Source organism: Daktulosphaira vitifoliae, unplaced genomic scaffold (assembly GCF_025091365.1).
Source record: "Daktulosphaira vitifoliae isolate Bord-2020 unplaced genomic scaffold, ASM2509136v1 Scaffold_1, whole genome shotgun sequence".
In the NCBI taxonomy this organism is placed as follows: domain Eukaryota; kingdom Metazoa; phylum Arthropoda; class Insecta; order Hemiptera; family Phylloxeridae; genus Daktulosphaira; species Daktulosphaira vitifoliae.
In genome coordinates this window covers 89,080,088-89,104,687 of record NW_026099572.1, presented here as the reverse complement: position 1 = coordinate 89,104,687, position 24,600 = coordinate 89,080,088, and the positions used below count along the sequence as shown (strand labels likewise).

At 25.6% G+C, this 24,600-nt stretch overlaps 1 protein-coding gene across 3 annotated transcripts in view; it reads left to right on the top strand.

Annotated features, from left to right (window-relative positions):
• Positions 1-24,600, top strand: part of LOC126909876 (ankyrin-1) — a 76,352-nt gene that overhangs the window by 1,156 nt on the left and 50,596 nt on the right. For 2 of the 3 annotated variants that reach the window (XM_050692291.1, XM_050692305.1), the window contains exons 2-8: positions 2,863-3,050; positions 8,254-8,355; positions 21,554-21,655; positions 21,724-21,840; positions 21,897-22,097; positions 22,631-22,736; positions 23,705-24,000. In XM_050692291.1, coding sequence (XP_050548248.1) covers positions 2,863-3,050; positions 8,254-8,355; positions 21,554-21,655; positions 21,724-21,840; positions 21,897-22,097; positions 22,631-22,736; positions 23,705-24,000 — 1,112 coding nt within the window. Of the gene's footprint in view, positions 1-2,862; positions 3,051-8,253; positions 8,356-21,553; positions 21,656-21,723; positions 21,841-21,896; positions 22,204-22,630; positions 22,737-23,704; positions 24,001-24,600 lie in introns of those variants that run through there. The other variant, XM_050692298.1, reaches the window with a different exon arrangement.

Here is a 24,600-nt window from a genome sequence, read left to right as displayed (position 1 = left end):
AATAATTCAAAGTAAAGAATGGAGATTAGAAGTAGATGCTGCTATTTTTATTATTAGCCATTTACCGGACGTCTTTCTACACTCCTAGGTATAAAAATGAGAATAACTTCTGAAGTACTGGTCCAAAAGTTGTTATCGACTAGTTATTTATTTAATTAAATTATCTTCTATTTTATAAGCTAATTAAATATGTATATTTCCATTGAAAAAATTAAGTTAATACACCTATAAGCTATAAGGGGTGATGCTAAAATGTAATTAATAGCTTACAAATAAAAAAATATATGCAACCAAATAATTTTTTTCAATATTTTATTTATTTTGCAAGTAATTGAGTAGTTCGTGATAAATGGATCACTCTGTAGACTTTCTTGATCTTTAAAACAGATCATTTTTAAGTTTAAGTATAATTTTATGCGTATTTTTTACACAAATTAAACCAAATTTTGAATAATAGAGATAAATAATACAATAAAATTCGATAAGTCTCAACATGCTGGTAATATTTTTATAAGAAGATATGATGATGACAATTAATATAAAAATAAAGATACCATTTATTTTTTTATATACTATAAAGTACTAATTTTTTAATTTAATAAAACGTTTATAATTATTATATATAAATAAGTCGATCTTAAATAATTTTAACTTTTAAACACTCCCATTGTAATAATTGTTAATAATTCAATTTCTTATGTTACAAATTAAATTTATATTTATATTAAATAATATTATTGAATAAGTATTATCTACTTATTTTATTAAAATTAAAAAACTCATGCTATAAAAATTATACTGATTTGTATTGCTACCAGTGAGCGTACTTGCAAATTTATTTTTTTTTCTGGAAATAATGCGTTAAAATTTATACAAATTATAAAATATCAATAGTTTGAATTATTTCCAATGAAATAATATGATTACTAGGCCTCACTGAGAAATACTCGTGTGGAGTCCCAGAGTTATTTACAAAGTAAAATTTAAAAAAATATTCAAAATTTAGCTTTTGAAAGTAATTAAAAAATATACATTAATACTCAATAAGTTTTTATAATTATATTCGTAAGATAACCAGAGTATAACATGTTTTCAAACAGCTTAAAAATTATACTAAAATAAGTAGTAAATTATTTTTAAATTTTAGTTGCGGCGATATTATAAGCATTACGACAAACTTTTTAACTCCATAATTTAGGGATGGTAAAAGATGAAGTTTTCTTTTTATATATATTTTAGACATTAAAGTCTTCTAAAAATTTTTTAGTCAGGTAAATTGTATCCTTTTTTTAAGCGATCATGAGGATTATATTTTGACAAGTTTTTAGAGAAGATAGACCATTTTCATAAGCTCTAACCCAACTAAACAATCTATAGACTCCTGATCAATTTCAATGTATATAAAAGTGTATTATATTTGGGTAGACGTCATTGCTCCTGTCTTCCTGAATTAATCCACTAAGAGTAATTTTTATTCAAATTAATAAAAATATAAATATGAAAAAAAAAATGATCAGTTTTACATCCTTCTATTTCCTGAACTTAACATGCTACAAGGAGTGATGGCCTTTTTTAACATGATAAGTATTTAAAGATAATTTTTGGCTTGTCCAATGATGGACGAGATAGGTATTATGGCCAACTTGCAACAGACAAAACCAATGAGAAAATCACAAGATTAATCTCATTGGTATCTTGAAGATGAAACCCGGGACTCCGTAAGCTGAAACATATGTTCATACTCACTAGGCCAAGCAAATCCCTCATAGAAATTAAAATAAGCATAATTTTCAGTTATTAAAATTAAAAGTTTGCTTATATTTTCTAATGTTTTATAATTTGGGTTGCATAACAAATAAAATCATTTTATATTTATTTGTCTATTCATTTCCGTGAATTAAAAAACATTGTGTTCTAAACATTATATCATTTCAGATAAAACTGATACAAATTATGTTTGAATTTCATTAATTACCTTCATATTGTAGATATAGTCATTTTTCAACATATTACTTTATGATAATTATGAAAAGTATTTTTAGCTTCGATGCGAAGCTTTTATTATGATATGTTTTTTTTGTGTCTGCTATCACTTATTCTCAGTTCTTATCGAGCCAATTTTTTTTAACAATACGTCAAAAGATCACAAATTGAATCTAGTCATAGACGTTATCCTCAAAAATTGAATAAATTTCCATCGTTCCCTGTAAATGAGGGGAAATCTCCTAAAAAGTTGCAAATTTAAAAATCGCTAATTTTCGAATTTTTCTAAATTTTTTTTACTTAAAACTGCTATAACTTTTTTAAAAAAGACCAAATCAATATACCTTTTTTTTTTTATAGATACATGAGTTATTAACTATTATTTTGTATATTTTTTTTTATAAATCTGACTCTCTACCGGCCATCAGGGGTATTCAAAATGACACATTTTTCAACTTACCTTTTGAAAGTGTTCAGGAAAGTCTTTTTGAATAATATATCCATTTTTTAAAAATTAAAAATTATCTACAGATTCATATGAAGCGTTTCATGTAATGGTGATTTTAATCTATGTCAGGTATCATCTATACTGGACCCAACTATGCTACGTCCCCACTGTACCACGATCCCAATATGCTGGATTTTTTATTTTTATATCTATCGGTTCTATTATTTCATAATTTATAATTTATAGTTTTATATAAAATAATTTTCAAAACTTATTGATAATGGTATTTAATTGATTAAATAATTGATATGATAGATAAGAATATATCAGACACATTTATTTTTATATTGTTAGTAATTTATTTATACTTTTAAGTTAAATATTTTTCTTATTTCATCGAACATTAATATAGAAAATATAATACATTGTAGAATCAGTAGCACCTCCTACAATCCCAAGTTCAGGAGCAACGTTGAGAGAAGCTGCTCAAAAAATTCTTCAATTATGTCAAAGGTCAGAATGGCCACCTTTGGATCAAGCAATCAAGATAGTAGAAAAATTAGTAGCAGCTGGGGGTGAAGATGTGACGTCATCTCCATTGGTTGGTGTTGTCGACCCAGTAAGTATAAAAATAATGTGCTTGCGTGAATTCTTAACCTACATGCATGTTGCAAACTTAAATTATGCCCACAGTATTATTTTATGACTAAGAATAATAAAATAAAGTGTGCGGTTGGTGTCCAACCCAAAAATACAGCAATAGCGCGTTGCTTGGACACAAAAACTAGTACAACCGGAAGAGGTCATAGTTCAGCAACACGCGATCCTTCACGAAAACTTTAACTTGGACTTTAAACATACATACATAAATCCTAATCGAAAAAACGTGTCTATGTGGCTAGATATTCATTCTATTCTATAATAACCTGGCTTGTTAGTTTACTATGTTTAAGTGATAAATACTTTAAATGAAAAAATGTTATATTATTTTCGTATTGCATGATATATTTCATAAACCAAAATTATAATAATTTTTTTATTTTAACATTTTTTCATATAAAGCGGTTGATTTATCATTAACTTTTAGATTTCTGTTAAAATAATATTATTAATTTATTTATTTATTAATAAGGATATTAATATTATTTTTATAAAAAGAATCTGACAAAATAAATGGTTAATAACATTTTTTGAATAAAGGCGACATTTCAATGTTTATTATTTTTTTTTTATATATGCATAGAACTCACTAGGTAAGATGGCCCAGGGTGGGAGATGATATTATCTCTTATTGGAATGTTTTTGAAGTCAAGACCAGATAGACTGTAATTTAAAGGAAAAATTGATGACACAAAGTTATAGGTACGCAAATGTATCAAATGACGCCTTGGATAGATACATTATTACTTTCCAAATAAGTATTTGGAAGTTATCAATATTAAATTTTAAATTTAATCAATTAGTCTTAGAGTAATAATTTAGCTTTATTTATTTTTGTATATATTCTACCGTAATAATATACAGGATAACCGGAGACCTCAAAAAAATGTGTTTTTTCTTATGGTCTGTAGGTCTAGTTTAAAGGAGGGACAAATGATAGGTCTTTGGGCAAACGCCCTAAAACCTATCTCAAATTTTACTCGTTTTTCATAACTAGTATCATATAGTTTTCCTGGTTTCTTTTTGGTGGTGATATTTTCTATAGGGAAGCTAATCTCAAAATACTACCCGTGGACCATGTCAGTCTTAATACAGACTAGATAATCTGTGGTTGGATGTTGTACAATAAAACACAACTGATCTAATTTATGTTTTCAAACAATGAACCTGTTTGTTTTAGTTATTTATAAATGTATATTATTTAATATAGCTTCATTCATTTTCATGAATATAAATAAAGATAATGGAAAGTTGGTCTTTTGTGTTTCCTATCATTCTTGTAATAGTAGCCACCATTATAACCGTAATTATTATTAATAGTAATTACGGTGGTTATTCAGTAAATTTGAATAATTAATCAAAAATTAATAGTAATAACATTAAGTAATTACGTAGTGTTTTGTGCGTTTGGTCTTATTATCATTTGTGTGTTTATGAAGTTTTATTTTATTGCAATTAAAATGGTACGCCGTGTTATGTCTTGCCTATGTAACCAAACCAGAGAAATATTGTTACACTACATAATTATATAGGTATAGAATAACTTGGAGTACAAAATACACACTTTTTTTTGTTTTTAGTTTAAAAAACTATTAAAAACTATAATTTATATATTAATATTATGATTTGAACTTTCTTTAATGAATATGAACTGAAATAACATGAAAAGCAAAAGTATACTATTAATTTAAATTTACTAAATACTAACTGGAAGTATTGAGTAAATTTAAACGAATAAAGAAATAAATAACTGTTTAATCAGGCTTTTTTACACGAAATAACAAAAAATATATAAAATTTAGTATAGTAATTTTGCAATTCAATATCATAATATTTAATTATAATAACGAGTGAAAAAAATAGTAATTTTAATTATAATTTTTTTCTTTTAAAATAATATTTTACAATAAACAAAATAATAAAAATAAATTTGGAATAAAAACTATAAAAATAATTCTTCAAATTCAATAAAATTTAACTATTTTAAAATAAGTAAAATATGTATTTTAGTTACGTTGTACATTTACACCAAATAACAGTTTTTTATTAAATTTGCATGCCAAAACATATGGCAGTTTTAAGTAGAAAAAATTGAAAAAATGTCGAAAATTAGCGACTTCTAAAATTGTAATTTTTTTGGTTATTTCCCCCATTTGCAAGGAATGTGGAAATTTTTTTCAATTTTTGAGAGTAATGTCTTCGACTAGATACTATTTGTGATCTTTTGAAGTATTGTTGAAAGAAATGGGTTAGGTGAGAGCTGAGAACATGTTATAACAGTCACAAAAAAAAAACACATATTATAGTAAAATTAATACCTTCTCAGCTTCGCATCTAAGCTAAAATTCAAATGTTATAAAATAGTATTCATAAAGAGTGAAATAAAACATAAAAGTATGAAATATTTTTATTATCTATATAAGGTATTTGATTTTAGCTTCATGATTTTAAAACACATAAAAAACCTGTAAAAAGGTCAACATTTTGATATTCTTCAACCACTCATTTAATATTGGAGTCTTACTTTACATTTTTTTTTGGTGTCTGTTCAAGATAACCGCTCAGCATTGTTCATATACATCAAAATAACGTAAAATACATCTAATTGAAGATGTTTTTTTCTTGACATTTTTTTCACTGAAGAAAATATCTCAAAAATCTAGTATTGCCATTTATGATTCATTTTATTTGAAATTTTTACGGAGTATCCACGTTTTCGGTTATGAGATGACGTTTCCATAAGCATATAGTGCATTTTAAACAATACGACAATCCACAAAAGATTTAACTCATTCATGGTTTTTTTTTTTCATTCAAAATTACCATAACCTTATTAGAAAAACTGAAACAACAATATAATAATTATAATATATATTAGAGATAATAATCATTCTTATGACAATCTTTTTTTACGATCTAAGTTGTGCCCTAAGTACAGGAAGACTTTAAAATATATAACCATTGTATATCAATATTTATTTTTTAAAATGTTCGCGATTTCTAACAACTTTTAACAAACATTAAATAAAAGATTTAAAAAAATAATAATGACTTAATAAAGTCACTGATTCTACGTATTTTTAGCTTCGATGGGAAGCTGAGAAGGTATTGGTTTTACTAAGATGTGTTTTTTTTTTTGTCTGTTACCACTTTTCCTCAGCTCTCACCGAACCGATTTCTTTCAATGATACGTCAAAAGATCACAAATCGTATCTAGCCTAAGACATTACCTTCAAAAATTGAAAAAATTCCCTCGTTCTCCATAAATGGGGGAAACCTCTAAAAAAATTACAAATTTAAAAATCGCTAATTTTCGATATTTTTAAAAATTTTTTTACTTAAAAGTGCCATAACTTTTTTAAAAATAACCGAATCAACATAATTCCTCTTTTTATAGATGTATGATGTCTTTACCTATCATTTGGTATATTTTTTTTTTATCTGACCCTTTACCTGCCCACAGGGGGAGATTTAAAATGACAACTTTTTCACAAAAAATTATCTTTTTCAACTTAACTTTTCAAAGTCTTCCAGAAAATCTGACACTTATATATATATCTTAAATTAAAGCTAATGTAATATACTTTCTTATGGAAAAAAAAAAAATTCGGACTTTATTTTGTCTTCATGGTGAAAATGGCTACTAAATACTATTTTTGTGTGATAATTTTGATTTTATTTTTTACCTTTTTTTTTATAATACTAAAACTTATTGTAAAGGGTATAGATCAACACAATTTTTATATGAGAAATAATATGTATAACCCTTTTTTATTCGACATACTTTATCTTTATCAAGATATAAATAAGGAAATATCAGGTCATGTAGCTTTTGGAATAATCTACCAATTTTTTAAAATTAAACACTATCTAAAGATTTGCTTCGAAAGGTATTTTTTTATAGTGATTTTAATCATTGTCAGATATCATTATACTTAATCCAACTATGCTATGTCACCACTGTAACACGACCCACCTGTGCTGGGTTTTTTTAATTCTATTCTTCCATTTTTTCTTATTTTATAATAAGGAACATATAATAATTTTAAAAAAAGAGAGTGATATACCATTCCATTATTATTTTTATTATTGTGAGAGATCAATTTTTGTAGAAAATAATATTAATTTTGGAGGGTCATTACTCTTTTAGTTCTTTCTTGCATTTGTAACTGTGGAGAACTCAATATAAAATCTCTCCAAAAATATATTTATAAATTTATATTACAAATAATATAGAAAAAAAAATAGTTATTATTTTAATAGTTCTTTTTACTTTGGTAGCTAATTCTGAGCTAATAAACTGTAATCGCATAAGAACGGCTATTGATTTGTTATTCTTATATGTATGTATCATTTTAAATTTTGATAAAATTTTAATTCTCCATGTGTTATTTTATTTTACGATATTAAACATTGAAATACGTATTGAAATAAGAACAGAAGAAAAGTAAGATAAGTAGTTATATCTCTAAAAAGATAAAACTACTTATTAAATAATAGGTATTGTGGGTGTTTTTATTTGAACTAAATCCAGTAATTGGAATGTTAAATATTTTCATGAAAAAATCCATATACATACCATAATTAGTGTGAAAATTTGGTGTTCACTTCTGTCCTTTTTAATATAACATAGCAAGCGTTTGATACCGTTGAATAAATAAAAAAAAATTCAAATAGTTACGAATTTTAAAATTTTACTGAAAATTAACTACCAAACACATTAATGAGAATTTTTTTCATCAAATTATTTTTTTAAATCTATTCTCAAAAATGGCAATTTTTAAATTTTTTTTAATAATTTTTCATAATTTTTTAAATTAATTTTTTTTTTAATTTAATTATAAAAATTATATTAATTAACTTATTATTATTATTATTAAATCTATAATAAAATAGCACAAAAAAATTAACTGGATCAAAAGTTATTGAAGTTGTCAGTGAATGCTCAACCACTCTTAATAGATAAATTATAGGATCACACAAATCATAATTTATTTTTTTCTAAATTAGAACTCAGAAGTGAATATTTATCAATAAAAATTATACAAATATAATTTTCTTTGTGTTATCATATTTATTAATTTAAATTTTAATGTTACATTAAAAATATGTCATCTTATCACAAGCTCATAATTTTTAATTAAATGTGATTTTTTTTTAAGGTTACTGGTATGACGCCTTTAATGTATGCAGTAAAAGAAAGTAAAACGTCATTTTTAGAAAGATTAATAGAACTGGGATGCGATGTTACAGCTAAAAACCAGGTAATTCAAAGTAATATATTAAATACAGTTTATTCTATATTGTTATGTTGTAATTAGTTTTCTGTGACCATATATATTCGTTATAACTATATAGGGTGTTCAGTAAAAATAGAAATGGGTTTCTATTGTTTTTGTTGTTTGTAACACTCTGTATACTTTATAAGTCATTCCATGTGAAATCACCTAATGTGTTTGCTGGTATAGTTCAGAAATTTATGAAATTTATATCATAGACTTCTTAAAGGTCATTGACAACAAAAATAATATTTTTTTTATTGCTTTTTACTAGATAGCGCATTTTTTATAATTAAAAATATGAAAAAACAGCCTATGTTCTAGAGCTTATAACTACACATCCAAATAAACTATCACTGGAACCAGCACTGTTTTACTCATATTAAATAATACTTCAATTTTATTCTTAAGTTTATAAATTTTGAATTTTTTTGGACATCGAAATTTTGATTTAAATTTTTTAAATTTTGCAGTATTTTAATAGCAAAATTTGAAAGTAAAAAAATTTTTTAATTAAAATTTATTTTTTCTTTTCAGAAACTGTTAGTAATGTTTTGTAGTAGATTAAGTTATTAGGACTCATAAAAAATCCTAGGAGCAATGGCTAAGTTCGGAAAAGCTCCATTACTTTTCTTCATAAACTTAATTACATCAATAGATATTTTCATCAAACAATGCGTGTTCAAGACCGTAAAACGATACAAAAAGAATTATAAATCGTTCAAATATGATATGGTTTAAAAGAACATTACAAAAAGTTTCTGAAAAGAAAAAAAAAATTTTCTGACCTTCAAATTTTGCTATTAAAATACTGCAAATTTTAAAAAATTTAAATCAAAATTTTGATGTTCAAAAAAATTCAAAATTTATTAACTTAAGAATAAAATTGAAGTATTATTTAATATGAGTAAAACAGTGCTGGTTCCACAGTGATAGTTTATTTGGCTGTTTTTTCATATTTTTAATTATAAAAAATGCGCTATCTAGTAAAAAGCAATAATAAAAAAAAACCCAACACAGGTGGGTCGTGTTACAGTGGTGACATAGCATAGTTGGATAAAGTATAATGATATCTGACAGTGATTAAAACCACTATCAAAAATAAACGCTTCGATGCAAATCTTTAGATACTGTTTAATTTTAAAAAATTGGTGGATTATTCCAAAAGCTACATGATCTACTAGTTCATAATTAATATCCTAATTAAGATGAAGTATGTCGAATGAAAAAGAGATTATTAAAAAATATTATTTCTCATAAAAAAATTATGTTGATCCATACACTTTTCAATATGTTATAGCATTATAAAGTTAAAAATGTAAAAAATAAAATCGAGAATTTTCACACAATAATAGCATTCGGTAGACATTTTCACCGTGAAGACAAAATAATGTCCGACATTTTTTTTCGCACAATAAAGTAAATTACATTAACTTTAATTTAAGATATATATAAAAGTGACAGACTTACCGAAACATTTTCAAAATTTAAGTTGAAAAAATTAATTTTTTGTGAATAAATTGTCATTTTAAATCCCCTCCCTGTGGGCAAGTAAAGGGTCAGATATAAAAAAAAATATACCAAATGGTATATTTAGGTAAAGACATCATGCATCTATAAAAAAAAAAATTATGTTGATTCGGTTATTTTTAAAAAAGTTATGGCTCTTTTAAGTAAAAAAAATTAAAAAAATTTCGAAAATTAGCGATTTTTAAATTTGTAATGTTTTTGGAGGTTTCCCCCATTTACGGGGAATGAGGGAATTTTTTCAATTTTTGAAGGTAATGTCTTCGACTAGATACGATTTGTGATCTTTTGAAGTATTGTTGAAAGAAATGGGTTAGGTGAGAGCTGAGAACATGTTATAACAGTCACAAAAAAAAACACACACATTATAGTAAAATTAATATCTTCACAGCTTCGCATCGAAGCTAAAATATTATTTTTGTTGTCCATGACCTTTAAGAAGTCTATGATATAAATTTCATAATACATTAGGGGTTTTCACATGGAATGACCCGTATACATGAGTGCGTCTATAATTTTTCTGATGACTTTTTTTTTTCAATAAAAATTTGATTTTGATATGGAATTTTTTAAAATATTTTTAAACGATTATGAGTATCTATTTTTTAGGGGTTGACCAATTATTTGATACAATGATTTATAAAATTAATAATTTTATATCAAAAAATTATTAAAATTATATATATTAAAATTAAAATATAATTTCAAAATTTTATAATTATATAAAGAACTTTTGAAAAAAATTTAGAAAAAAAAATAACTCTCCTTGTGTAGTTTACATTGGTGACCCCGAGTATGCCGTACGTTTTACTAACTAGCAATAGCATGCTGTATATTACAGAAAATAAAAACGACTATATAAGATAGTTTTGACATTGCCAAAAAATTCCAAATAAGCATGAATTTTTACATTTTCAATGATTGAATTCATATAACTTTCATATAACATATATGATAAAAATCATCGGCTAATTGTCACAGTACTACCATCATCAGTGACAACATAAAGTATTACTATTACAGAAGAACTGATTTGTGAAATTGTGTAGCTTTGACTTTTAAGAATATTTAATTTTCCTTAATAAACTAAATTTCCATGTATATTTTATCTATAAAATGGTTTTGACGTTACACTTCTTCCAAGCGTACCTCGACAGTAATAAATACTTATTTTTTTTAAAAGTTATTGCCTTCCTAGACTACGTTTTAAACATATTTTTCATTTATCATTAGAGCACTGAATATTACTCAATTGTATTTCTATGAGTATGCATGTAATAATTTCAAATCATCAATGATTTTAGTCATGACGAATCTTTATACAAAATTTTATAATTTAAATTAATTCATTAAGGCATATAAAATGCATATATAAACATTTATAGGTCTATCAATTGTATCGTATGACAAAGTAAATTATTTCAGTGCATGCCACAATTAGGGGTGTGAGCTGCGATTACACCGAGTGGCATTAAAATATCCAGTAATAAAAATTATTTAAATAAAAAGTAAAAAAATATCAATGCTCAACATATAGACGAAAAAACATTTATTAAGGGCAAAATAAATATTTAGTCAAGATAAGGAAATTTTATTTAATTTTTGAAAAAGAAATTAAGTTAAATTTGAACAAAAATACGATTTCATCAAAAACTATGTCTACCAAAAAAGGCTGACGACAAAAATAAAATAAATGTATTTTAACAAAATCAAATAGTAAAACAATTAGGGCTAAAGAAAAGAGGAAATATGTGCTCTTTATTTATAAATAAAATTAAGTTGATTTATAATAAATTACAATGATATATAATAATTAATAAAACACAGAAAATAGCATAAATAAAATTATAAAAAAAAACTTTATTCAATCTTTGAAGACACCTATCCGATTACTTGGATGCTTAAACAAAAATACCCGGTCGTTTGACGTTAACAGTTCTATTTTATCATTTAATAAAGAGAAAAAAATAAGAAACGTGTGCGCTCTAGCACAGTCGAAAAAACCCCTTCTAATGATAATTTCAAAACAATAATAACCAGCATTTTTGGGAGAAATCAATATCGATAAACAATTCGATTTTGATTGTATTTATTCTTCGGTCACCTTATGTAGCGGACAGTGGCAAAAATAATAAGTTGTGCCAAAAAAATAATCATTCACCTATTTCCTTGCCCGATAAAACAAATAGACATAAAAAAAGATAGACTGTTCACCATCAAACTTTGTGATTTTACTGTAACACAAAAAATTCAGTATATTGTAAGTTTTAAGATTTTTCAAACATCATTGTGTGTGTATATTAGCTTCAATGCGAAGCTTAGAAAGCATTAATTTTACTATAAGGTTAGATTGATTTTTTTTTGTTATCTATTACCACTTTTTCTTAGCTCTCACCGAATCGATTTCTTTCAACGATACGTAAAAATATCACAAATTGTATCTAGTCGAAGACATTACCGTTAAAAATTGAAAAAGTTTTTCTAATTCCTCGTAAATGGAGGAAATCACTAAAAATAATAAAATTATAAAAATTATTATTTTTGGTTGGGTTATTTATAATTAACAAATTAATTAGTTCTTTTGTTTTGTTTTTTTTTTTTTACTTTAAGTAAAAATTACAGTATTAAATTTTTGAATATCAATTTCATACTAAATTTAATAACTATAATTATTATTTATTCATATATTATACTTATAAGCCAAAGAACTATTAATTAGGATATAATTAAGGAAATTAATAGTTGATGTTGCTTTTGGAATAATCTACCAATTTCTTAAAATTAAACATTATCTACAGATTCCATTAAAGCGTTTCTTATGATAGTGATTTAATCACTGTCACGTAACATTTATACTTGTCCCAACTGCGCCACGTCAATACTGTGCTACTGTTTTTTAATTAACCTTACTATTTTATTAAAATCATGTGAACTAAAATTCTCATTTCTGTGTATATGTGAATTATAAAATAGATAATCCTTAAAGCCACAATGCACAAAAAATAATTTTTAGACTTAAAACCAACAAAAAAATTTATTATATATACGTTTTTTTTATAAATATCTGTTGGTCACGCTAAGTTATAAAGTAAACTATATCTATACAAACATATATATTTATTATCATAATTTATTCCATAAAATAATTTTATATAATTACTTACGCCCATTTTTATTTTAGTAATAGGGTAGTAAGTTCTCGTGAAAAATAAACTTATTAAAAAAGCTATTTTATCTTTTAACCAAATTACTTTTTCAATAGTAAATCAATAAATCTTTATTATTATAAAACTTTCTATTTTTTTAAGGTCTTGATCCAATATAGAAGGTGATTATTTTATTATAACCCACTCAATTACTTATACTATAAAAATAATAAAATACCTTTTTTTTTGGTTATTATTCCTTATATCCCTTATGGTTATCATCCCTTATGCATTACAAGGATGTCAACTATGTTTTAATAAATAGCAAAAAATTTAGAATTTAATAAGATGTTTGAGTTTCTAATTTAATAGTAAATAGCATTTAAATGTTTATTAAAATACAAAAAGCATATTTATTGATAGCCGCAATTGACAATAAACACTCTGTGGCTATGAAAGCGATTTCATAAAAAATCAAGTAGCTAACTTATAATAATAATCCTTTTTATATTATATATATATATTAATTCAAAAAGTTGAAACTTTAAATTTTATTAAAAATTCAAATTCCATTTACTATTAAATTAAAAACTCAAACATTTAATAAATCCAAAATATGTGTCTCCATTTATCGTAAATCAAAACTTAATAAATTAGAAATAAAAAGTTAATTACTAGCTTACTTCTGAACTAAATAATAAAATATTAAAATGTAATAAAATTGAAAGGTAGGATAAAAGTGAGAGTTACTTTAATTCGGAATGTGATTCAAAGGTCATAAAATAATATAAATATTGACTCTTATAGATTAGAAATCTTACCTGATAATTCTTCTTGGTTCTTAAAATATCTTAAATGATAGTATGAATTAATGTATAAATAGAATGAATAAATAAAATATAAATAGTTATAAAATAAATAGTTATTTAACAAAAATGCATTTTAAATTATACTACAGAGTTATATTAAAGAAGAAGACATCAAGTCACAATACGAGTATTAGATAAAAAGTAAAAACCTGCAAAATAAAACAATGAGCAAAGCTAACTACTTAAGTGTAATCACCAGAAGTGACTCTTTGACGGATTTCAAAGGGCTCATCAGATCTCAGAGGGCTCTTAGGTCTGTTATAATGAATCATAGTAATAAAATTTCATGTGATAATATAAGTTATTTAATTGAAAGAAAGGTGTCCTTTACAACGTGGTGCGAAAAGTGATTTGAATTGTATCATTGTTTGTTAAGGATATGTAGACAAACAATGACGAGTAATATGTTGTATATTGCTAATCCATACGTGAACTGTATAAGCTCATTTATGGCTTATTCGGTAAGGATTATGTAAACAAAATTAATCGACTACACGCCTAAGCGACGTCAGTACATCTCTGCTAAGCATAGTTGAAATACATTGATTTCATTAAGTAATATAAAAGAATAATACAATTACCGATATTCATCATTGTCTTATTCTTACACTATTATCGTTTCTTAATAAGTAAGCATAAAATAGTAAACAAGTCATTTTGACATTTTATATAACATTAATACAGTTTTAGCTTCGATGCGAAGCTGAGAAGGTATTGGTTTTACTAAGTTGTGTTTATTTTTTTTTTTTTGTGTCTGTTACCACTTTTTCTCAGCTCTCACCGAACCAATTTCTTTCAATGATACGTCAAAAGATCACAAATTGTATCTAGTCGAAGACATTACCCTCAAAAATTGAAAAAAATGCCCTCGTTCCCCGTAAATGGGGGAAACCTCCAAAAAAATTACAAATTTAAGAATCGCTAATTTTCGAAATTTTCGAAATTTTTTTTACTTAAAAGTGCCATAACTTTTTCAAAAATAAACATATCAATAAAAAATTTTTTTATATAGATGTGTAATATCATTACCTTTTGATTGGTATATTTTTTTCATAAATTTAACCCTTAACCTGCCCACAAGGGGGGATTTAAAATGTAAAATTCTTAAAAAAAAATTAACTTTTTCAACTTAACTTTTGAAAATGTTCCGGAAGGTATGACACTTTTATATATATCTTAAATTAAAGCTAATGTAATATACTTTATTATGCAAAAAAAAATTTCGGACTTTATTTTATCTTCACGGTGAAAATGGCTACCGAATGATTTTTTTGTGTGAAAATTTTCGATTTTGTATTTTACATTTTTAACTTTATTATGCTATAACTTTTTGAAAAATGTATGGATCAGTACAATTTTTTCATGAGGAGTAGTATTTATATACATCTTTCATTTGACATACTGTTTTTTTAAATCCAACCATTTTCCTACATACGAGGGGGGTTCAAATCTAAAAAATGCATGTAGAAAGTAGAACTTTTTCAACTTAAATTTTGAAAGTGTTTCGGAAAGTCTGACACTTTTATATATATCTTAAATTAAAGCTAATGTAATATACTTTACAATGGTAAAAAAAAAATTCGGACTTTATTTTATCTTCATGGTGAAAACAGACATTAAACTTAATAAAAAAAATACGATTTTTGTAAAAAAATTCTTTTTTATATTTTTAACTTTATAATGCTATAACTTTTTGAAAGATGTATGGATCAATATAATTCTTTTTTTTGTAGATGCATGATGTCTTTACCTATCATTTGGTATATTTTTTTTATAAATCTGACTTTTTACCTGCCTACAGGGGGGGATTCAAAATGACAACTTTTTCACAAAAAATTGACTTTTTCAACTTAAATTTTGAAAGTGTTCCGGAAAGTCTGACACTTTTATATATATCTTAAATTAAAGCTAATGTAATATACTTTATCATGGAAAAAAAAAATTTCGGACTTTATTTTATCTTCAAGGTGAAAATGGCTACCAAATGCTATTATTGTGTGAAAATTCTCAATTTTATTTTTTACATTTTTAACATTATAATGCTATAACTTATTGAAAAGTGTATTGATCAATATAATTTTTTTATGGGAAATACTATTTTTTAATAATCTCTTTTTTATTCGACATACTTTGTCTTAATCAGGATATTAATAAGGAACTAGCAGTTTATGAAGCTTTTGGAATAATCCACCAATTTTTTAAAATTAAACACTATCTAAAGATTTGCATCGAAGCGTTTTTTTTTGATAGTGATTTTAATCACTGTCAGATATCATTATACTTGATCCATCTATACCACGTCACCACTGTGTCGCGACCCTCCTGTGCTGGGTTTTTTTTTATACTTAAGATAAGTGTTAATATAATGTGCTTTATTATTAAAATTGAAATAAAAAAGATTTCAAAAAATTATTGAAAGATTTCTTCTTGTAAAGAACGATTTAAAAAGTGACTATTAATCGAGGTATGATTGAGTCGTGTGTATTATAATACATAAACAGTATGCCTTTGATGAATATTTCTCTAAGTTGTTTATTTTAATTTTTTGTTGGAAAAGAATTATGTTCTACGAATATAGATATAATGTATAATAATTGTGCATTATTTCTAATTATTAGAAGTGTTAATTATATTACACGTAAAGTGAAATAAGAGATCATTATTGTAGACACAAACAAGGTTGTAATCATTATTATCCTTTGTTATAACATTAACAAAAATATACACTAATTTTTATTATGCTGATAGTATTTATAAAATCAGTTGCACTTTATATAAAGTGGTATTATTTTTATAATTCATGTATTATAGTTTTTTCTAGAGTTTGAAATCATAATTTTCATTTTTTTTTTTTTTTGAAATTACCCAACAATAAAAATTACTCGCATAAAAAATTTTGAAAATTTTTAAATTTTCTATAAACTTCTCATNCAACAATAAAAATTACTCGCATAAAAAATTTTTAAAATTTTTAAATTTTCTATAAACTTCTCATACAAAGTGAAGTATTGTTTAATTTTGTTTAGTAATTTATATTAGGACTAGGCAAAAAATCACTTATAGAAATTTTGTAGATTCAGAATAAGCATTTGATAGCATAAATTGGACAAGTCTCATAAAAATTTTGGAAGAAATAAAGATAGATTTTAAAGACAGACGTATTTTTTATAAGATTTATGAATAACGAGAAACCATTATTAATATTAATGTAACAATAGTGACCGCCAGAATCCAAAAAAGTATTAGACAAGGGAGACCACTTTCACCTGCGTTGTTCCATGTATTTATGAAAGAGCAATAAACGCCAATAAAACTTCGGCTAAAACAAAAAGAAATTGCAGTGAAAATAGGTGGGATACTAATTACAATGCTTCGCTTTATTGAAGATATAGTCGTTCTTGCAACATTTGAAGAACACTTAAATATAATCCAGCGTTAAGTGTAATGAATATTAGACTTTAAAGAATATAGTCTGAAAATAAACGCAACTAGACGAAAGCTCTAGTGTGCTACAAGAAAAACATATCATGTGTATAATTTATAGATTTATTTATTTATTTATTTGTTTTCTAATATTATATTTAATATAATATAAGGAAACAAAAAAATGATCCAAATACAGTATTTCAAATACTTAGGTAGCATTAAAACAGACGATTGGAAATCAAATGCAGGATAGGTCAAGGAAAGAATACATTCCTTAAAAAGAGAAAAATACTAACATCAAAAAATATGAACATAGTAACGAAAAAACGGCTTATACAAACATATATCAGGAGTGTAGCATTATATGGAAGTGATACCTGGACAATTAATAAGAAAAAGAAAAATATGTTAGAAGCTCTGTAGATGTAGTGTTGGAGAAAGATACAAAGAATAAGCTGGACTAATAGAAAATCAAATGAAGACATTTTGAAGACAATGGATGAAAAACGAACATTGATAGACATATAAAAAGAAAAAGATAGCAGTTGATAGGACACGCGTTGAGACATGGAGACATGCTGGATGCAAGAATCACTTCTTACAGGGAGCTCAAAACTATGGTGAATGATAGAGAAGAATGAAAAAGGCATTTATTGTGAAAAATTTGTTGAAAACAATTTTCGGATTGATAAAAAAAAAAAAATTAGGACTAGGCTTGTCTAGGGAGGAGGCTTACGATCATCACGCGCCTTCTGTGCGTAAGCCTCTTTGGGTCATCCTAGTAAGTAGGCCACTGTTTCCGGTAAAACTACCCAGTTACGCCGGGTAAGATAAATGTTTTGCAGGAAAAATATTATATCACAATAAGTGTAACAAAAATATAATAAAAATTTAATTATTAAAATCAGGAAAATTCAAAAAGAAAATATAGTTAAATGTATTGGGTATAAGTTTGACGTTTGTAAATAAGTTATTCCTATTGGGCGTATTTTAAGTAAATGACCTTAAATAAATATTCATAGCGCTAGTTCAATGGAAGCAACCGCCCATATCCCCCTGGTATACACAATAATTATTAATATTCTAATAATTGTATTTATATTATAGAATAATAACAAAAAAATTCAGTATTTTACATTACCTGGGACTATGTAAAAAATTTAATTTTGATAAAAGTATTAGTTACTATGATTTGACGTTAGGCAGCATAGTTGTTATAGATGGATCCCAATGTTTACAATAAATTCAATGACTTATACATCATATATGATATAAATAAGATTCTCAATGCTGTACTATTCTGGTAATGAATGAACAAGCTTATATACTTACAAACGTCCTGAAATTTATATATAACTTATTTATATATAGCATATAATATTTCTTGATATAATATACAAAATATAATGCCATGCGCAAATACAACATAATATCTTAATAATAACTCTGCGTGAATAAAAAAAAGTTCAAAGGGAAAAAAGTAAAATTGAACATTCTTTTTCTTCTTTTTTCACGCCTTAATCCCAATTACTTGTGGTTGACCACCCTTATCCTAAACTTCCACTTGGCACGATCTCCCACGTCCTCTACACTCACATCAGCTGTCCTCCTATCGCATTTAATAACATCTCTCCATCTCTTTTTTAGTCTTCTTCTACCTCTTCTTCCTTCAACATTAATTTCTATAACTCTTCTTACGGCTTCCGATTCTTTTCTTCTCATAACATGACCAAACCATCTAAGTCTATTATCTCTCATCATATCCACGATTGACGTTACATCTATACTCCCTCTTATCTGAAAATTAAAATTAAATTTGTTAAATGTAATGTGATCTTAGTCACTCCACTCATCCATCTAAGCATGCTCATCTTTACTACACTCATTCTATGCTCTACTTTCTTGTCATATGCCCAACAATCTGAACCATACAACATAGCTGGTCTTACTATAGTCTTGTAGAATTTACCTTTCAGCCTTATTGTAATTCTTTTATCACGTAAGACGCCAGACGCTTCTCTCCAATTCAACTCATCAATACCTCCTCTCTTTTGCACAAGTGATCCTAAATAACTCTCCACCTCTGCTATCACGTCTCCGCTAATTGTCATTGATTTCCTCATTTCACTTACCTCGTGTTCTCCTTTGTCAAACTCGTAATCTATATACTCTGTCCTACTTCTACTTATTCTTAAACCCTTTTCTTCAAGAGCTGATCTCCACACCTCTAGCGTTTGTTTAATTTTCACCCTATTTTCTCATATTAACACTATATCGTCAGCAAACAACATGCACCACGGCACCTCTCCTTGTATTTCTCTAGTAATTTCATCCATATAACAATGCCGAAGATGAATAGTTGAATATCCAAATCCTTTGCATTTAAATCCATATAATCCAAATATTTATTATTTATAAAAAATTTTGAAAATCCGACCGCGCTAAGTAATTTTCCCAGTAAAGCGTTTTATCCTTGTTTTATTATAGAATAGGACGTGTACGTGTTATTGGTATACCGAAAAATCATTATTTTTCATTAAAATTTGATGAATTTCAATCGCTCATAGCGATCAGAGTTATGGCCGGATCTCGAATTTTTGGCGCTTTTTTGGCCGTGTTGTTTGCGAATCGAAAAAAAAATCGTTTTTATGTCGTAAATTGTCACAAAAATTTTGGGCTGTGCGCTCTGACGTCTTGAGCGTGTGAAACAAAATGTAAATCGGTGAAAAATGAACGGATTGAATTGATTTTTGTATAATATCTTAAAAATGTCATATATCATTTGTTTATAAATTCATTATTCATAAATGTCATTGAGCGTTACTTGCATTGAGAATATTATTGGAGAGAAGAATAGATATGAATAGAAGCTCTTATATAGCGTTTGTGGATATTGAAAAGGCATTCGATAACGTTAATTGGAAAAGATTATTTAAAACGATGAGACAAATAGGCATAGACTGGAGGGGTAGACGTATTATCTTCATTAGTGTCATCAATACATTGTCATATTACAACAACAATAATCTTTGAAATCACGATTCTTAGTAGAGTACTTTTTATTATTATATCATGGTATATTACACATTTCATTATGTTTACATTAATTATTTTTAAATAAATTGAAAAATTCTTGATAGTAATTTTATATGCATTAAGATTGTTTTCAAATATTTTCTTTTAGTGTTTATATGGATTTGCGAGTAAAAGTTATTTTATTATGGAAGAAATCGTCAATTTTTTAATTATCATAAAAAAATTATTATTTTTTACAAGTTATACACGATAGAAATAAAGAGAATAGCTTTGGCTAAACAAGTTTTTTACTAAGAAACAAATTCTTTTAACAAGCAGGCGCTTATCGATTAAAATTAGAAAGCTTTTTATCAATATCTATGTTTGGAGTGTAGCGTTATATGGTAGTGAGTCATGGACCTTAAGCACTCTAGATAAAAGAAGAATGGAAGCATTAGAGATGTGGACATGGAGAAAAATGATGAAGATCAGCTGGAGAGAAAGGATATCGAACATGAAAATATTAAATATGATTGAAGAACCAGGATTAATTATCAGAATGATGAAAATATGAAAAATTAAGTTTTTGAGACATATTATGAGACATGACACTTTAGTAACAAATATTATGAAAGGGAAGATAAATGGGAAAAGAGGAAGAGGACGGCCGAGAGAAACAATCTGGGAAATATGAAAATGCTATTATCTAAAAATTGTACATGATTAATTTAATATAAAAGTGACTTTCATTACCATTAAAATTATAACCCATTATTTCAAAATATTTTGACATGATAATAGCACAAGTAATATTTTATAGATTCCAGCGATAAAAACTCAGATTAAAATTATTTGGTAACCATTGTTATTGATCACATAAGAATGCTATCAAATGGAATATTTATATATATTCTGTCTTATCCGTTCAAGCATTTTGCTTTGAAAAATTAGACTTTAGATTTTTCTAATAAGCTTTCGCGAAATTTTTACTTGTATTTTTAACTTTACTAAATAACTTTGAAGTTTCACTGAAAATGGGTTGTAAAGTTTTAATGAATGGTAGAGAAAATCTGAAAGCTTTTTTTATTCTAACTTAAAATTTAAATTTTAAAGTACTTCAACATAAAGTTATACAGAATAAACTATTTTTTTTTTATTTGAATAAAGTGTGGTAAATATATTTTAATACATTTTTTTCAGGATAACTTCAACGTTTTACATTTAGCAGCAACATATTCCAGAGAAGACGTGATAAAACTTTTGCTAACAAAGAAAGGAATAGATGTGTATTGCCCTGGAGGAGTACGTAAAAATCAATGTAATTTGTTTTTATTGATTTAACTCACTTTTATTTTAACTATTATATATAGTCTAAACAACAAACTGCCATTCATATGGTAACAAGTAGACAAACTGGTACTGCAACAAGTATTCTAAGAGTTTTACTCGCTTCTTGCGGTAAAGATATTCGTACAATTGCTGATGGGGTATTTTTATCAATTCATAAAATTATTTATTTATTAAAAAATATATATTCATCTAGGATGGTAAAATACCATTACTATTAGCAGTTGAAACTGGTAATCAGTCAATGTGCCGAGAACTTTTATCAACACAAGCAGCTGAACAATTAAAATATAAAACTCAATCAGGAGATATGGCAGTACATTTAGCTGCAAAAAGGAAAGATATCGATATGATTAAAATTTTAATAGATTATGGGGCTGGAGTTGATAGTCAAAATGTCAGTAATTTTCCAAAACTAGTTGACAGAGAATCTACTAAATTATCAATAGAAATATTTTCAGATATATCCATATCTTCAATTCAATCTAGTAAAAATATTTACGGTAAAAATTTTTATATAGTTGCAACATTAAAATAGTAACTATCCCTCTGAAGATGAGCTACAATGAGCTCGAAATGTTTTTTGAAGAAATGGATATGTCAGAAAACATTTCGTCGCTTAAGAAGCAACTTCATTTGTCTCACATTTTAACCAAAATCAGTTAACAATACCATTGTATTCATTATTATAAATGAAATAAACTATATTTTCAAATTTTTTATTAAGTTAATAAAGAGAGCACTCAAAAAGAAAATGGTTATACGATACAATAGAGTTACAATAGTACTGGCATTTGTTTTTATTCGTCTATTAAATTTATAAATCTGAGTGAGGTGCTGTTGCTTCTTTAGATATAATTTTTTTAATCTACGAACTTTGGCACATTCTAAATTATTCATTAAATAAAGTACAATTATACTTTTAAATAGGGTGAAGGTCAAACGCCTCTCCACATTGCTTCAGCGGACGGTGATGAAAGTTTAGTCAAATATTTTTATAGTGTTAAGGCTAGTGCTTCTATAACAGATAATCAAGGTAAGTAACTAATAATTAAAACACGTAAAAGTATACCAATCTAAAAAAAACCCCAGCACAGGGGGGTCGCGGCACAGTGGTGACGTGGCATAGTTGGATTAAGTATAATGATATCTGACAGTGATTAAAATCACTATCAAAAAAAAAAACGCTTCGATGCAAATCTTTAGATACTGTTTAATTTTAAAAAATTGGTGGACTATTCCAAAAGCTACATTATCTGCTAGTTCATTATTAATATCCTAATTAAGATAAAGTATGTCGAATGAAAAAGGGATTATTAAAAAATAGTATTTCCCATAAAAAAATTATATTGCTCAATACACTTTTCAATATGTCATAGCATTATAAAGTTAAAAATGTAAAAAATAACTTATTTATAAACTTTATTAACTTTTATTATTTTAAGTTATTTTAATAAAAATAACTTAAAATAATAAATTATAATATCATGAAAATTATATACTTTTTAAGACTATACAAATAACATAACATATCATATTTGTTTAAATTATTAAAAAAAAATTATAAATTTACGAAAAATGTAAAAAAATTTTCAAATAGACATTTGTAGGGTAGATTATAATTAAAAATAAATATTGAGACATTTCACAAAATGTCTATTTTAAAAATATTTTAAAAGTCAATTTTATGGTTTGGGTTTGTCAAATAATCGACAAATAATAAATTAATTAAGTGTTATTATACGTAAAAAAATGTTTTACAGTACAGTCTATTGAAAAAAATTTAGTACAACCCTATATATTTTATCAATTAATTTTTCAATGTGTGATTGAATTAGAGATATTGCCATAACAAGTTTTGATACATTAAAATAAATTTTCTTAATTTGTACCGTTCATATTGCCCTAAACATTGAGTTAATTCATTTTTTTTTTTATGTAATATTCACTGTATATTCTGGTAATATTTTGTCTATATTGTTTTTACATAGTATTTGTGTTTAGATCGAACTCCTATGCATTTGGCTGCTGAAAATGGACATGCAAACATTATAGAATTATTAGCGGATAAGTTTAAAGCATCAATACTCGAAAGAACTAAAGATGGTAGTACTTTAATGCATATAGCATCACTAAATGGTCATGCGGACTGTGCTACTATGTTATTTAAAAAAGGTGTATATCTTCATATGCCAAACAAAAGTGGAGCTAGAAGTATACATACAGCAGCTCGTTATGGGCATGTTGGAATCATTAATACCTTGTTACAAAAAGGAGAAAAAGTAGATGTTATAACAAATGTAAGAATACATTAGATAATATTCTTTGTCTTTTAGATATTGTATTTTAAAATTATAAATATTATTTTATGGAAATGAGATTCTTTTAGCTGACAGATTTGATTAAGGTAGATATACTGGTTTTGGCCACAAATTAAGTTAAGTTAGAAGTACTTAAAAAATTATTCAAACCAATATGCTCTAAAACCCATAATTGTGATTAGAAAAAATTTAATCAATCCAAATGTAAATTATTAACTCATGATTTGCTAATCAAATATCAAGTAGCCTTTGCACTACAATTACTAAGGTGGCCAAAAACTGGTATTCATCCTATATATTTAAAAACTATCTAAAGAAATTTTCTGTTTGTTACAACTAAGAATAATGTAAAATATATAAAATATTTTTTCCTTGTTTGGCGAATTATTTATTTAAACTTAAAAAAATTTTTAAATTAACTTTTATGTATCAAATTTAATTATTTATATATACTTATTTAATACTTTATAACCATATTTATAAATTCACTAGATTATTTTTAGTGCAGCATAAAGTTATTAAATTACTATTCAAATTGATAAGACTACACATAATTAACTTAATTTCAACATTTTGTTA